General features: G+C 37.8%; 1 protein-coding gene across 4 annotated transcripts in view; it reads right to left on the minus strand.

Annotated features, from left to right (window-relative positions):
* Positions 1–17663, minus strand: part of SUPV3L1 (Suv3 like RNA helicase) — a gene marked incomplete at its 5' end in the record, with an annotated part of 29729 nt that overhangs the window by 4639 nt on the left and 7427 nt on the right. For 3 of the 4 annotated variants that reach the window (XM_080621923.1, XM_080621924.1, XM_080621925.1), the window contains 14 exons: positions 3953–4744; positions 5123–5271; positions 6846–7022; positions 8454–8534; positions 8901–9120; positions 9820–9913; positions 10361–10541; positions 11452–11543; positions 12683–12760; positions 13044–13155; positions 14629–14797; positions 15356–15470; positions 16647–16754; positions 17034–17111. In XM_080621923.1, the coding sequence (XP_080478049.1) occupies positions 4249–4744; positions 5123–5271; positions 6846–7022; positions 8454–8534; positions 8901–9120; positions 9820–9913; positions 10361–10541; positions 11452–11543; positions 12683–12760; positions 13044–13155; positions 14629–14797; positions 15356–15470; positions 16647–16710 (2028 nt within the window). In that variant the 3' untranslated portion in view covers positions 3953–4248. Of the gene's footprint in view, positions 1–3952; positions 4745–5122; positions 5272–6845; positions 7023–8453; positions 8535–8900; positions 9121–9819; positions 9914–10360; positions 10542–11451; positions 11544–12682; positions 12761–13043; positions 13156–14628; positions 14798–15355; positions 15471–16646; positions 16755–17033; positions 17112–17663 lie in introns of those variants that run through there. The other variant, XR_013957249.1, reaches the window with a different exon arrangement.

The following is a 17663-nucleotide window of genomic DNA, read 5'->3' on the forward strand; positions in this document are numbered from 1 at the left end:
ACAGTCCATAAATAGGGCTTGCTCTAAAATTAGGCCCTTGATCTTTAAGAGAAAGGGAGAAAGAAAGAAGAAAAAAAAGCCATGCTACCAGCCAGAAAGCACGGTTCACTTCTCCTGTATTCATCTTTTAATAACTGCTGGCTCGTTAAGTCAGCCACTGACTCCCAGAGGGACTGTCTCTTTCCTCATTGTTTACCCATGCTATCCGAGTCACAACCCCTCTGGCCAGCAAAATTGAAAACATCACCTTTCAAGCTCCATCCCACTTTGATCCAGAGCTCATTGTGTCTGTAATACAGTAGATTTATTTTTCATTCTCTCTTTTCTTTCTTTCTCTAATGGATGCCACTAGAAAAGGGTCTCAAAGATCTAAATGTTCCTAAACCGGCAGCAAGCTCTGCTAAATACCTGACATGTCAGAATCACTGCGTAGCTTGTTGGCTCATCCCTGGTACATCCTAGCTTCAGGCAGGCTGTTGTGCAAGAAAAGACAAGACATTATCTCATTTCCACACAGACAGTGGTTCAGTGCTCTAAGGGCCCAATACCCAAATATGCTACAGCCATTTTGTGTATTCTGACCAGTACAGGGGAAACAATCCAGGACCAATTGAACAGATCAGCTCCAATTGCATGCAGCTTGGAGGTTTGAGGCAATGTTGTTTTTTCCCTTTGTTAGAGCTGCACCCAGTAAAAGTTAGTCACAAACCCCCCCTTCCCCCTTTGCCAAGGCCAATAAGACTTCAAAGTTATAGTAATCCTCTCCCTACTTTCTTGTCCTGCAGTTCTCCCTCCAAACTGTGTCTCATGGAGAATCATGAAGAGGCTGGTGTTCACGTGCCTCTATAACAGCCTTGCAGTTAAAAGCCTGCAACGAAAGGATCTCACAGCTACAATGGGTAATTCAGATAAACGCCTGGGTGTATCAGCTAAACATGCACCAGATTCCTCCAGAAAAAGGTACCATATTAATAAGCATTTTACTACATCTGTCTTTGGTGAGGTATCACAGGCAGTGGCAACCCTGGTTGCTGGGTTTGGCACCCAGGTTTACAAGGAGAGAGTGGACAGACAAGGCTACAAGGGAATAATTAAAAGAAATCTGTCTGTATTACAGCTTATATTTCCAAGACCAACAAATCTGTGGTCTTGGAACAAGAATCAATGAACCTATCCCAATAGCAGTAGCTTTTTTCCCCATTATACCCACAAATTCATCAAAACTCAGAACAGAAAGAGGTCCCCACATTTGCCCTGCGATGTCTCTCCTTGGGCAACATCAGGCTGCAAAAGAAGGCAGAAGACCTGAGGGAACTGGAAAATTCACTCCAAGGACAGACACTATTTAGAAGAGATGGAGACAGTACAGACAGAAAACATTGGCTTAAGAGAAATAAGGCTTTTACCAAGTAGTGCTGTTACAATCAGCACTTTACATATGATGCATAACAAATAAACACACAGAAAATGTAATTGTGAAACCAATAAACTTCTAAACATCTGTAACTTGAATGCTTGAAATTAATCTGTAATCTGAACACCTGAAACAAACAGTTTTGCAAATGTGATTCCCAAATCAAGTGAACACTGTTGCTGATGTTTAGAAACAAAAGGTTTTGGCACAGCCCCACGAAGAAGAGCAAGAGGCCACTCAATCCTCCCCCAGGGGCTTGCTTGCACAGGGCATGTTAAAAACATGCAGCTGGCATAGCTTTGCACCACACCAGTCCACATTGTACCATAACGGACCAATTTGGCAGTCATTCTAATGGGAGTCAATGATAGCCACACCTATATGAGCCACACACTTCTGATAGCTCAGAAGAAAACTTTCATAAAAAGTCAGCCTGTGAACGCCTGAATAAACTTCAGAGCTCTTAAAACAGTTACTATGGAGTCACTATGGAAACAAGCAATGAGTTAAGCCAAGTGCTAATCTCAGCAAAATACTAAAAAGAATGCTTATAGTCATTTAGCTTCCTTATTGCAAGGCTTGCTGCTCAAACTCAAGGCTGGCTTATAACCTGAAGTCCCAGACACTTTTTGCCCAAAAATATACACTAGTACACAACTTAGCATACAATTAAACGATAAATTTATCAAAACAGACTAGAAGCAAAGTACAGTAGCAATGTAGGCCTCCTGCAACCCAACCCCACATGCACTGGGGGAGAGAAAACAGAGGAGTTGCACAACTGTGGTTTGGAATAGTGGTTTTGCAGATTCAGCAAGGAGTTTACAGTCCAAGAGGTAAGCTGGCAAACGCATGCCTTTAAAACCAGTCTGCAGGCTTGAACAACTACAACTTCCCATTGAGACTGTCAAGTGCAAAGGACACAAGGAGGCAATTGATACCACTGAATCACGTAATCCACATCGCACAAGCTATTTGAACAGTATCAAATGGAATGTATTTGTAAGGGTTAATTGCAAGCTCACATTCTGTGCAAGTCACATTGCTCTTAAGCAGAGACTGTCAGAACCCTGAGAAAGCAAAGCAGAATTACCTATCCACAAAGCGGAAAATTCATGATACTCACATTGCCACTGCCACACACACATAGCTGCTTGGTTCTTCTTTGGGAAGGAAAGAAAGCTGGGGCTTTGCAGGGGAAGGACCTAAAACTTTCCCTCCACACCAGAGTGGTACTAAAACCAGCAAGAGATCATGTGGATTAGAAACATTTAAGCACTGTCTGCTTTTAATGGGGATACAGTTCATGAAATATACTGAAATCAGCTGTTAAAACATTATTCAAACTACTGCAGACTTGTTTCCAAACAGCAGCTTAAAGGACTGATACTAGGAGGAAGCAAAGGGCATTCAGAGCAAACTTTCAACTTGCAAAAATATGTGGCTGATCATTTTAGAATGTCAGGTGTTTGACACAGTGAAATTCAACCTGACTTTTACAAGCATCCCAGCATTAAGACAAGCAGGATCTGCAGACTTGTATATAGCCAACCCCAGAAATACAGTTGCTGCAGCACTATTCTCAGGCAGCCCAAGAAACACATCCTAATGCTGAAACCCACTTCTGATTCTTTCCACTCTCCAGTATCCCTACCGGGAGCTCAAAAGCATACCTTAAAGCTGCTCACACTTCGAAAACAAATGACAGAGCATCTGCACATGTATGAAAGAGCCATAGCCTGGTGGTGCACTTAAACATTATTCAGTGATGCTGCATCAGAAAAAAAAAAAAATCCCAAAAATCTAGTTCCAGCAAATTAAACCTTTCTCCAGGCAGTAAGCACCTAACATTCCCAGTTTATGATAGCCATGATAAAATAGGTATGTGGAAATACTACTGGCACAAATATCAACTCACAAGTTGTTACTTAAACTATAAGCTGTTATGTGAACTTCCATAAAATATTATATGCATCCTCTCAAAATTCAGGTATCACGAACTGGCATGTGAAGCAAATAAAACAATTATGAAATGCCACAGAAAATAATTTGTATTAAATAGAACTAGAAAAGTCAAGGAGAAACAGACATCCGAATTTCTCAAAAGTAACTAAAATTATACCTATATTTCTACCATCTTCTCCTTTCTCCCAAAAAAATCATAATCCAATTTTTTTTCTTTTCTTTCTCTCTCAAAACTTTGTCTGAATGAGCATGATAAGCTCTTCCTAGAAGAAAGAATACAATTTAAAGAGCAAGAACAGATTTTACTTTGCTTCAGTAATCATCCCTCAGATGACAGAATTGGAATTTACTCAAAAATTCCTGTGGCCAGAATTTTATCATTCTCCAACGCATTAATACAAATGCTTCCGCCATTTTCACATACACAAAGGTTAGAGGCACATGACTCGTATCACCATTATGAATCAATTTCCTGCCGCGTTGTTCATTACTTGTTCGTTATCTGTTAAACTCTGCCCTTTGGGAAGGGATGGAATGAGTAGCTAATTCATTACTAGTGAAATAGGTGACATTTATTAACGATGTGAGGATATCTTGCAAGAAGACATCAAGTTCAAATTTTCACACAGCAGCAGATCATACACTTTTGCTGAATTCCATGATTGAAAAAGTGTACAGTTGACTGCTAAATGCAAACGTACGGCCTCTGAGCTTCTAAGAGTCCATTTCTCTGACTGCTTCACATATCTGGTCACAGGAGAAAGGAAAACATAAAGGAGCTGCAGCAGTGTAAACATGAAATGCCAAAGAAGTTATTAAAATAGTAGTTTATTTTATTAATAAAACCTAAACAGAATTAGGACATGGTTCTATTTTTTCTCTTTCTCCATTTCCTTTGAACTATTCTGATCATCTCTTTTTGAACCAATGCCATATCTACCATTCCTGTGCTGATCCTGCCACTCACTCTCCAACTGTCTGAGCATTTCTTGTGTTAGAAGTCCTTCACGCAGCAATCTGTTGGCAAGAGACCCACGTCCATAGCTTTTCAGATCCTCCTGCCTTGTTGAAGACCGATAGGCTTTCAAGTTCTTTGCTCTTCTTTCTCCTGGCACATCCACCGCAATAGAGAGTGCCTCTGTGGATCTTGCACTATGACGGTCTGAAACTGCCCTGGTATCCCTCTTTGTCCTTGAAAGAGGAAAGTCTTCTGACACAACTTCCGCTGTGCCAGGAGCAGCTGCAGATTGTGAAGCTCGGATCAGCTTTGTGATGTTGCTGACACCAACTTGTATAATGTCATCCAGTTTTTTCTGTATATCCCTTACAAGGACAGCATCAGGGAACATATCCATGAAACGGTAACTGAAGAGAAGCAAAACAACACAGGATTCAAGGACTGCAGACTGGGACAAAAATGAGATACATACTATGAACGGTAAAAAAAAAAAAATCTAATTATTACATGTTACATGGCAAGACCACTGTATTTTAAGTGGCATTTCAGCTGCTCTAGTCCAGGATCACTTTGTTTCTAACTTTTTGTCAGTCACAAACTGTTCTCTGCAGAACCCATTACTTGCTCCCACAACATAGCTACATTTGCGTTTGTCAAGATCCTCTAAAGGGTCAAAGAAGGCCACAATGCACCACATACACACAGACTCGAAGACTGCTTTTCTAGGATTGTAGTTGTAAGTATTGGGAAAAAGCAAAAATAATTTTCAAGCACAAAAACAATACCTTAACCACAGATAGAGGTCAAAAACATCATGAACAGCCTCAAGGTGTACAAGCTCTTTGATGTTCTTCGGAGCAGCTAATGGCCATTTGGTGTGCTGACAGAGCCAGTCAAATGTCAGAGGCTCATTTCTACTGAACTGCCTTGCAAACTGAAAAACAAGCAGATTTAGTGAAGTCCTCAGTTAGTCATGAAGGAAGAAATCCCAAATAAGTTCAATTCCCTTGCGCCTGTGTACATAGAATGCTCCAGAAAATACCTCCTTTGTTTTACACAGTCCAAATGCCACACATTCTTTTACTTAATTACTCAACACAGGAGTCACCTCTTCAGTCCCAGGGCCTCATTAACACAGTCTGTCCATGGGCCATGCCCATAGTTAAGCAACAAACGTATAGAGCTATTCAGAAAAGCATAACACCTAAGATATATGATTTCATCTAGCGAAGCAGATGGACCTTTTAGTTTTTTTAATTCTCCTGCTGCTTTAATTATCTCGTTTCAGAATCTCCAAGATTGAGAAAATGTTAAATGTGTTCCCTGACTTAGGAAACACACTATTCATAACTCAAACCAATTAATCTGCACTAGAAATCAACCCTTCTGAAATCTAGACATCTTAGCTCTTTTACCAAGAGATAAACAAGACAAATAAGATCTATATTTATAATTTTCAGGAGTGTTGATGACTTGGAATAACTGTTTCCTCACTGGCTAATGCCAGAAGGTGGGGGTTTTTTTGCCAAGGAATGGGGCTTAAATTCACACAGGCATTCACAACAGCCTGCCTCTCTCAGACATTACATTATGCCCCTCTGTACCTCCATTACCTGGGATCTGAATGCTCAAAATTATCTTGATAAGGCACCTTTTTTTTTTTTCCCACAACTCTTTAAATCAATCATTCAATTTTTAAAGAACATTATTAGCCATTTCTGAAAAGCACAGGTCTAATATCTGTGACACTAGGGCACCACATCAGTTTCATTTTTTCACTATTTTAACAAAAATGTTTAATGCAGTCTCTAAAGGGGAAAAAGGCAACACTAACAAAGTTACAGACCCAAACAAAATTATTAATCCTGAAAAACTGACAGCAGCTGACTACAAATTCCTCAAAACAATCACACCAGGGGCACAGTGGAAAACAGTTCATCCAGGCGTGAAAGGTGAAACGAAGTAATTCTGAGAGCAACATAAGCACTGTATTTTCTGGGGGATTTAACTCCATGTAACTGTATTCTGATATCAGCAATCACACTTAACGCCACATTCTTCTGTTGACAAGCTAACACCCTGAAGCAGCAGCATCTTGGTTTTTAAGGACTAGTTTTAGACATGATACAGTGCAAAGCTTAATGTGCACAAGCAGCTACGTCATACAATTCTGATCTCTCCCAGTTCATAGATCACCTGCAAGGCAAGCAGTAGGATTCTCTGAGGCAAGTAGCAGAAAAGCCATAAAAACTTTAATTTACATCACAAAAATGAAAATCAGTTCTCAGAAGTTAAAAGCTTTGGCCAATAAAAATGGTGAAGAATGCAACTGAAAAAAATTATCTCCAGCTATTTTATATCACTACCTGTGAGCACTTCAAGAATGCTCTCAAATGGTCTAATGACAAAACCCATAATCAATATAGCAGCTAGATACAGTCTCAATGCACCAAAACCTGCTTGCTCCAATATAAATACCACTTTTTTTTGAGAAAATAAGTAACTGACCTTCAACAATGTGGTACACACAAAAGGCTCTTTTCTATTCAAGGGTGCAGTGCAGAAGACATATCGTGATCGCAAATTTAGTGGAATGTGCTGAATCATATCTGCTAGAAATTTAAAGTCATCAATATTGCAGACGAAGTAAAGCCCATCGACTTGTGAGAGACTCACAAAAATATCCTGTGAAAATATAACCAAATGAAGAGAATGTTATCACAGAAGAGAGTTGTTAAATTCTAGTTATACTGAAAGAACAGTTGAAAATACCAAATTTGATCATGGTAATAAAAAAGGGGACAGGGGAGTTCCTTGTAATCTTAACAGGACTTTTGTTAAATTCTCTAGCACAGGATCAGAGAAGACATAATGCACTATGCTTTATTTAAGCATTTTCAAGTCATCTCCTAAGTAACAAATACAGTGTTCTGGAAGTGTACATTTCAGTTACAAAGAACACCGTCACAGGAACCAGCTCTATGTTTACAACTCGTTACAGGTTTGTCACTTAGCACGACCCAAAAAGCTGATTTTACAGCATAAAATTCAATAATTGAGGTATTTTTAGCCCAACGCCAGTAATAACTTAGGAAGAAAGAAATCACAAGATAAATATAGTATTGCAACAGAAGAGTTCAAAGAATATCTGAAACATATCCAAGGTTTGGACAAAAAGGAGATGCCAACTGCACGTTGCAGGGGGGAATTTTTATGCATCCCTGAAATTATTTCTCTAGTGTAAATCTCTGAAAGATTTTTTTAAAAGATCTTTAAAGAAGCACTGTGACCAAATACTTACGAGATCAATAACAACACAGAAGTTTTATCTTAATACTTCTATGCTAGTCCCAAAATTTTCAATCATAGAATTTTAAAGATGTGCTGTTACCCTACCAGCCTAAGTTTTCCAGGAAGTCTCCAAGTATAATCTTTTACCTCAAGGTTAGAAATCGTACACTTTGCTACGTAACAGCACATCAGCAGAGAACAATAATACACGTTTAAATCCATAAAAGCCGCTGAGAATTTCTCAGTGTACTAAAAACCATTATACTGTTTTTTAAATACAGCATTGTAAGCTTAATTTCTACTTCAAAAGGTTCAGGCACTTCCAAAATTCTATTATTCAGCTAATGATGAGATCAAGTAGATTCAAAAAAAAATCTGTTTTCTCGAAGTTAAGGAGACACTGTTTTGCCATAAAGTCCACAGAACCAAGAATAAAAAAAACTCAGGTAGCTTTCAGATGTACAGAAAGCTGACATAACCAGTACAGTTTCCCAGGAATTTACCAAAATTTCAATTTGTGGTATTTTCAGCCTCTGACCAGAAAGTCTACACTTAAATACAGAACAGGTGAAATGAAAAGGTTGTTGCATACTCTTCAACATGTGTGAACCTATTTACACACTTCAACAGCTTTCAAGTTTAACAAAGGAAAGTTAAGCATTCTAAACATATTTGCAATCACTATGGTAGAGAGAAGAATCCAACCGATAAAAGATATACACAAGGCTGGCTGTTAGGTTCCCGAAGTACATGTTTGAACAAAAGCACTGACCATAAGTAATGCTTAATTTTTAAAGCAGAAGCTAGCATTTTGATCATTCTTACAATTAGGTTGGATAGAGTGGCATCAGGGAGATGATAAGCAAACATTTCTATCTGCTCAGGAGTAGGATGTAGGCCAGCTGCCTAAACGGAAAACAAAGAAAAAAAATTTCATTAATTCTCAATATTGTTCTTAAGTCAGTGCATCAGAAACAAAATCTAGAAAGACACAATGCAAGAAACCAAACCACCCTAGAGTCCAGTTTATTTAGCATACTTATGTAGAAGTTGAGCATGTGTTTGAGCTTTTAGTTCTTAAAAGAGCAGCATCAATATAAATGAAATATTGCAAGCCTCCAAATGGGACAAAGTCAAAAAAGCCATTGGGCATGACACAATCCATTTTTATAACTAATTTGTAAACAGAAACAAGGAAAAATAATTAGTGATCAGAATATAGTAAAACAGCTTCAGCGTATGTCTGTAGAAATCAGGTACTGAGCCTCTCACCTTCACAGGGCGCACAGGCTCACTCAAAATTTCCTTCAGCTGTATGAGGTCATCACGATGCATTGTAGTGACTTCTCCTTGTTTGAAGGATGAGCCATAACGTCCAGCTCTGCCTGCAATTTGTAGAGCCTGCGAGGTTGTAATGGAGTCTATTTCCTTTTCTCCCTTCTCATTGATAGTTGGCTTCACTATAGAGTTAAAAATTATTCTTCTTATACACCTGAAATATTTGAATAAAGACAAAGAGAAATCCTTCTTTGGAAATTATTTCAACCTATGACAGAAGCATGAAAGCCTTTTTATTTGGTTGGGTTTTAGCTTTTTTTCCCCTCTATAAAGAATTACAAATACTACTTACCGACACAGCATATTCAAAAGGGCAGCATAAGACTACTGGTTAGTTTGGCTAGTTGCAGAAGAATCATCATCCCTACACACATCAACTACATTCTAGTAAGGTCTCAATCCATTCATCATCATCTGCCTTAGTAGTTTATAGAAATGTGATTGCATCACCTTCAGCACCAAAATACATCTGAAACTGGACTGAACTTGCTCTATATTTCAGAAATGCAAGAGACTGACACTGACAACTGTGCACATCTTACTCCAGTGAATTGAAAGGATCTTAACACTGCCTGCTTTCCCACAGAATTAGGCCAAGTGAGCCATTTAATTTTTAGAATTAGTTTTAAAATTTAAGCTTAGTTCTACCTCATCAAATTGATCACTACTTCAGAATTAAAATGCAGATACTGTGTTACCTAGACATAGGAGCTATTTAGCCAAATTAGCCAAACTGGGTAGAAATAAGTGAAGGAATTAATGCAGGTACCACACCCCAAAATAACCCAAAACCAACAACAACATACAAAAAATCCGCCACAAAACCGTACCATGACCTGTTCCAAGTACTTACAAATTGAGTCCCATTCCAATTGCATCTGTAGCAACTAAAATTTTGCATGGATCATCAGGATCATTGAACTTCTTTGCCTGTTCAAGTTTTGTTCCTAAAAAAAATTACAAAACAGTTCACATACAAAACTCTTCTTATGAAACAGTGATTATGTATTACTAAGCCCAATGCCTTTAGGAAAAAAACAAACAAACAAAACCACCAAACAAACAAACAAACAAACAAAAAAACCCACCACCAAACAGAAAAATTGGTATTTGGTTGGTATTTGGCTGTTGGTGGTGGAAGGGGGCAGGAGGGATTTAAATAATCCCTAGAACTGTGGACAGACCTCATTTCATGACATCTATCTTAAGATCAATATTAAGAACATAATAAAGGTCTAATCCCAAGATTAAAACATCAGTCAACGAAAGTTGATTACTTTCTCTAACAATATAGATACAAACCTACGAAAACCTGTATTGCTTCATTTTAAAAGTTTTTCTAAGAAAGAGCAAGAAGCAGAACATTTCCTTAAAAGAAAAAGGAAAAGTCTCACCTGGTGGTAGACTGCCATATATGACGGCACATTCTAATCCTCTGGCTTCAATCTGTCGACTGATAGAATAAATGTCATTCTTACTGAAACAGACAATGCAGTCTCCAGGGCGGAGGTTATCTAAAGATTCTAAGGCATAATCCAGCACAGTGAGAGGAGTGAGTCTCTCATAGTTTCGGACCTAGAAACAGAAGAGTTGTCAAAGATAATGTATTTTTAAATAAAAACTTCCTATGGAATATCAGCTAGCATGATTACTATTAAAGTTGATTGAAACACTGAGGGATCTCACACAATTCTGAAGGGATAATTACTGGAGAGAAGGTGACATATTTATACACTTACTATCTTGCAGCACTTCCCAAACTGAGAACTACACAGTCTTTTAAAGACACAGAAGAATTGTATATTTTTACAGGTAAACCAGATTCAAGAAAAGAAATGTACAGGCTATGTATCAATTCTATAAAGAAATGAGAGTTTGTTTTCAGTCAAATTATCTGAATGCTGTAACTGGTCCCCTTTCACACATTCCACCACACACAGATATGTAAAGCTATCACTAATTCACCACGAAATCATACAGGCTGGACTTAGGACCAAATTTTACATTTTTAAATACTCTTCACAAAGGAATCTTGCCCCTCCAAAAAAAATATTTATGACAGTAAAGTTGGGTTTCAGATACCTTTCAATCACTGTTCTGGAGGTGTTAGCTCTTTTAACTGCTTTCCTTATCATATGGAGAATACCAACAGATCCAGTAACCTCAGTAAACTTAAGAGCACTGCGCCCTTCAGGAGGAACAGAACTGTAAAGAAAACCCCTGAATAGCTGTAGCATTCCCTGAGGAGAACTCAGCAAAGCACTTTGTCTAAGCAAAGCAATACCACTATTAAAAAAAAATAAAACCCAGCAAAACGCTTTGCAACATCTCCTTTGGCTTACAGGAATTGAGAAACATTTTAACAAGAAGTCCTGCAAGAATAAATGTGATCAGTGATACTCCCAAAAGTCCCTAATTTTTGCCGGTTTTCCAGCAAGGAGAACCTGATGTTCTGTCCATAACTTTACAGAATTAAAAAACTTACTTCAACTTCCTCCCCTGTAGTGTACATGAGCTCTGTCACCAAGTCAATAGCAGCAGCTTCTCCACAAACGTGGATTTCTTCTGCACAGAGTCCTTAACAAGAACCAATAAGATAAAATGCAAAATGTTATGTATTTATAGACTACAGTAGCTTCAGCTGATTTTTAAGTTAACCAAAATTATGTTTTGTTTGCTAAACATGTCAGTGAAGACTGCATATTTCACTTCCTTCAACACCCCTGATCAGTATCTAATGCCTCTCCCACAAGACACTGCTTAGAGCTGCTTTTGATCTCGTATCAGAAAGTGTTGCTTGGATATCCATTAGTATGATAATCAGAGTAGCTAATACCTTGTTGCACCCTCTCAGCCAAAACAAGAGGTACCCTCAACCACTGAACAAATGGAGCAAAGCTTTGAAAATGTTTTATTTACTACTAATATTTTATTAGCTCCCAAACCACAGCAGAACATAAGAGCTTTGCTTTCTGCATGACCTCCTAAAATTACGAATATGTCCCAAATGCAGTCAGAACCAAAAAGGTAATAAAACAGGAAGTAGAGGAAGTGTGATAAATCATGTTGTTGAACTTAGCACTATGAGCAGTGGAGGGAAGTAAGGGGGAAGAAGTCAGATTCCAGACTTTTGCTCAAAATCTGAAGAAAAATGAGTTTCAAAAATTCCTCTTGAAAAATTCTAAATTTATAAAAAGAAGCATTCTTCTAAGAATTTAACAGACCAATGCAGCTCTATAAATGTGTACTTTAGATTAACACTATAAAATATTTAATGTTTTTCATGTTGCCATACATTTAACAGCATCTATTCATAATAAAATCTCTGAACAATTGTGTTGTTTTAACTGAACAATAAAAAGCAGATCTTTAGAAAACAATCAATGTAAAAGGACAACACAGTGTAACAACACAAAGACTCCATATTACCCAACGAAGCGAAACTAAAAGAGGCATCTGCATAACTTAGAGAATAGAATCTTAAAAAAAAAAAATTCATTAAGTAAAACATGATAAGTAACTTGCTGCACACAGACAAATCCTTTGAGGCAGAGTATCTCTCTATCCTGCTGGGAGAAGACATTAGAAAAAATACTCACTTTCATTTTGCATCCCATATTGTAACCACTTATGAATATTCTGACTGCTAAGCTTGAATTCAATGTGCCATTTACAGTCACGCTAAACTAGCTTGTTGTCAACACAAACAAGATTACCTAGAAGGGCTCTTGTCCAAGCCCACCCTCTGGCAGGATCTCTGATCATCTGAATTTCATCAATCACAGCAACTTCATCTTAAAACAAAAAAGAAAAATATCACGCACCAAGGAAGAGCATCTAGAACAGCAAATCAACACAGGAAGGAACTTAAGGGCTTTCTAAAAAAAGTTGCTCAAATCAAGCTAATCCTCCACTACCAAAAAGCTATTCTGAGATGATCACTGTTTTAACTCCTGTAACAGAGTTTAGAAATTATTCAAATAAGAACGAAAAAGAATAGCTCAACTACCTCAGAGTCCAGGCAATAGCACACATGAAGATACTACAGATATGACTGAAACAATTCTGTATACATACAAGGTGTATTAGTGCTGCACATTTCAATGGTACAAGCAATATGAGGAGCTTGTCTGGCATCTTCATTGGCATACACACGTTCTTCTCCTGTCACCAAGTCACATGGCACATTCTAAAGGGATTCAGAAAACTCATGTTAAGTTTCTGTAATACAACAAAATCCCCATTCCAAAGGAAAAAAAAAAAATTAGTTCCTTACAGTAGCTTCTAAGACAGAATAGTGGACGCTATCCAGAAAATAATGACTCAGCCTTTTGAGACCTGTGTCCTGTATTTAAGCCCTATCAGGCTGAAGGGTATAATGAAGAGGTAGTGTCTGTAATCAGATGCCCTCCCCTACTCCTGCAGGATATTACATCTCCTCTGAGCATTTCAGAGCTGTCACATCTGCAACAAAAGAACTGTCAGAAGAGCTGTAGTACAAGGAGCTCATAAAGCACTGTCCAGCAGAGAAGGAGCCTTACAAGCTCCAGCCTCCTCCAGTTCATTTGGTGATTGCTCTGTTGGATGTCTAACCTACTGCCTTATACTCACACAGCAAGAGTTCATGAAGACTAGCTGTGAGAGACAGCAGGGGCCACTATCCTCTGTCAGCTCTACACTTGCTGAATCTCAGGCAGATGGCTATTCCTTTCATATTTACAGCCACCTGTAAAGGCATACAGGAAGCCATTTTTAAGCCTCAAGGGCTACGTATGATCCATGAGCTGCCAAGTGAAAAGTCCTTGCACACACTAAACACATGGGAAAAAAGTGCAGTAACTCTACTAACCAAGAACACCACTGCATGGTATCCACATTCTCTACAAGATACTTGTTACAGACATCTCCTAGGACAAGCCAATCTTTCCTACATGTTGCTTTGATAAATGAATAATTGGAATTACAAGCTGTAAATCACAGACTTGTCAGAAAAAGAGAAATCATAAGATCATGTGGTAAAGACTACTGTACATACATACTATGCTGCATTAACATGTGAGGTGTTACTATAATGCTTGAGAACTGGTGTGATTCTGGGTAGCCAGAAACACACTGATGAGGAGCCTTCAAAAAGGATGCTTGAAGCAATAAAAAAAGTACTAATGAAAACTGCTTCTAGGGACCTGATACAGGGCACTGCTCTTCAACTCAACACATTTGAATCTGTAGAAGTTTTTATTAGATGGTTCAGTGAAATATATTTCAACATTGAAGCAGAAGGTTGAGGGGTGTTAAGCAAGGGTAGTTTCTTGCCTACAAGCTAAAATAAAGGTCATGGGCAAAAGAAGCCATGGTTTCCACACTGAAAAAGCTAATAGTAGAACCTGGCTAAACTCAGGAAAATGAAGACAGGTCACAAGGATGACTGCACAGCCTGTTTTGGGGAAAGTGATGTTCCATCTGGGGAAACGATGTTCCATTCTGCATGCCCAAAGCAGAAATGCACAACTGGTGTTCACATGAGCTGTTACTGCAAAGCAAAGGCACTTATTCAAGCACATTACTTCATGGACTAGCTTAAGCAACTACAGTACTTTACAAACATGCATTCATGAGACTGTTCCAGTACTAAGGATATAGGTAAGTAATATAACATACTGACAGCATTATTACTCTTTTGGAAGATCTCATGAGCCAGAAGTTTTAGTGGACCGCAGTATATTCCAGATTTTGCTGACAAAAATCTCTGGATAGCATGGTAAGTTTTTCCACTGTTTGTAGGACCAGCATGGAATATTATTTTTCTCTGAATAGCTCTAGCATCTGGATACCTACAACATACACAAAAAAGCAGATTTGTTGAACACTTAATCTGGTTTTCTGGATACTGATTCGGGGGTAATTGTAAATTAGCTTAAAAATTTACTTATTAATAGACTTTTTAAAGTGTGTTGAAAGCAGAATGATCAAGTTCTTACAGACAGTGTAATGAAGTTACTAAGCCATACACATTCATCTTCTAAACAATGCAATGCTTTCAAAGATTTAGAGTGGAATTCATACACTCTGTTCAAAATAATTCTCATTACTGTGGTCTCTTTCCTTGGGTATATTAATATTTTAATGCTACAGCATGCAACCTCCCAAACAGATACAGCCAGAAGACAGCTGGGAAGACAATACAACTCAACAACTTTAACAGCCAATATAATCTTATTTTCCTTTTAATTGATTGCAGTGTATCTTGGAACAAATAAAGTTTCTGACAATAATTAAACAGAGAAATGGAACTGAAAATATCATGTAATTATACATCAAAAAGCTTAGGTCCACAGACTATGAAATTCTGTTACTCAAAGAAAACATTACAACCACTTAAACACACTGACCAGTTAGGTGGCAATCTTAAATCACTGATCTTGCGTAGATCATCCATACAGTCCAGCATTGGAAAGATCTGCTTTGCATGCCTCAGGAAAAAAGGAAAGAGATCATCCACGTGACCTAGAAGACAAAGCCTTTTAAGAAAGTTGTATGCTTGTCTGAAGGTGTGTATCTTCATAATAAACTTTACAAAAAAAATTCTACTACTTCCACCAGACACAGATAATTCTTTCAACTTCTGGCTCCCTACAGGGCTCAATAATTATCCCAGTGGCAGAAAGATAAACTAACATGAGTACACAGACTCACTAAGCAATGTACTACAAATACAACAGTTTGAAGAAAAAAAATGAAATTCAGTATATTCACTCTAGTAGCCTACATGTCCACAGAACTTCTAAACTGTCCACCTCTCACAGAATTTCAAAGAACTATCTCAATCTAAAAAACTATCATCAAACATACACACACACACGAAAAAGCAGTGGGGTTTTTTGTGTGTTTTTGGTTTTAATTGAGAATTAGTAGTCATTTCACAATCAAAATTATTGTGAAAAATTTAAAGAATTTTAAAACTGTAGTATTTTCAAGTATTATCTTTAGACAAGCAAAACTCAAACTAAAAAACTTCAAAAGTTGCCACAATCCTTTATACTTCTATGTATGTGAGTTTTAAGGCATACATAAACAATGCTCATATATAAGTAAATGAGGAGTGGAAGTAAGGAAATCATGTGGAAGACTTTATGCACAACTAATATAAAAAGACACTTCACATTTCCTAAGATAGTAAACACTGCAACTCTAACTGTGGAGAAAGCTGTTTCTGCTGTAACCAGCTAGCATCACCTCTCGCTTAAGTGTTGTTGATTACAACACACGATGCACTAAGCAAATAACACTCACTCCTATCAATGCTACACAGAACCAGAGCACATCAGAGCTGTATTTCCAAGTACTTAAAGCTATCTGGCCAGGAGAAAGCTCCCAAAGTGCCCCCTAGTGACAACTGGATTTTTAAGAGAGGAATAAATAGAACAGTACTTCCTTTTAGGGAAGAAAAGATGCTATAAAACAGGCTGCTGCTAGCAAAGACCTCCATCTCCTTCGTTTCCACTTGAGAGGATTTAAGGATAGATCTCTCCATAAGAGGCACAAATACTTCTGACGAGGAAGCAATGATTTTTAACCTCTTTTATAGCCCAATAGAGGGATCCACAGGTACATAGGTAGGCATACAGGTCAAAACCAAGAAAAAAACGTACATTTAATTTTACAAGCACTCCAGATACTTGCCTGCATCACAGCATATATCATTGAGAATAATATGCAAATCAGCACTCACAGAACTGGATTCCATGATATACTTCCTAAAGCTTATAAATGCTTGGTGAAACAGGCGAGCTGGGGGAGAAAAAAAAGGAACAAAGTGAATGTGACTGGAGTCACAAAACCATACCTGTAAACACCCAACAAAACACTATATTCTATTAAAAACCCGTAACTTAATATCAGATATTAAAAGTAAATATAAAGGTTTGAACACTTGGTTTGAACCAAATCGCAGAGACAACCTAAACAAGCAGTGTTGTATGACCCATTACAGATCAGATCTACCTAATATCTGAGTAGAAACAGATTACACATTTGAAAAAAAACCATAATCTTAGAACATTTTCTTACCATCTAATCCATTTTCTGCTCCTAGTCTTTGGATTTCTTTTCTTTTGTAGAACTTATTTAAGTTTTTTAGAACTTCACCTGTAGAAAAAGAGTAACTTTTTTTTTAGTTTGCTCAAAATTAAATCACATTCTCCTGGCACAAAGATCATGGCTTATAGTCTCCTTACTCTGAAGAAAGGGATTCTTTGCTATGCTGAAGGGATTCAAATGATTTATCCTAAATTAAACACAATCAATGATTGAGCCCCCTATGTGAAAGGACAATCTTAAACCTCAGCACAGTAAGAACTGACACAAAGATGAGGTCAGTATTTGAGACATGCTCTCCCTGGTACTTGATAGGAAAGCACAAAGGTAGGAACCTGCAGCCAACATGTAAGGTTTTGGGGTGTTTGCTTTTTATTGGCACCTATCAGGAAACAACAGGTTTTAATGTGAAAAGTAAATCTACTTAAGCTATTGGTGACAGGTTTTATTACATATCTCAAAATACCTTCTTCCCTTCACCCTGCTTCCAAGACACACTCTAGAAAGACGAGGCAAACCAGATGCAGTATTCTTCCTATTTCTCAGGTTAAATAAAGGAGGGGAAAAGAAAACTTAACAAAATTTCTTCATATATGTCACTCA

Source organism: Psittacula echo (assembly GCF_963264785.1).
Source record: "Psittacula echo genome assembly, chromosome: 6".
In the NCBI taxonomy this organism is placed as follows: Eukaryota; Metazoa; Chordata; class Aves; order Psittaciformes; family Psittacidae; genus Psittacula; species Psittacula echo.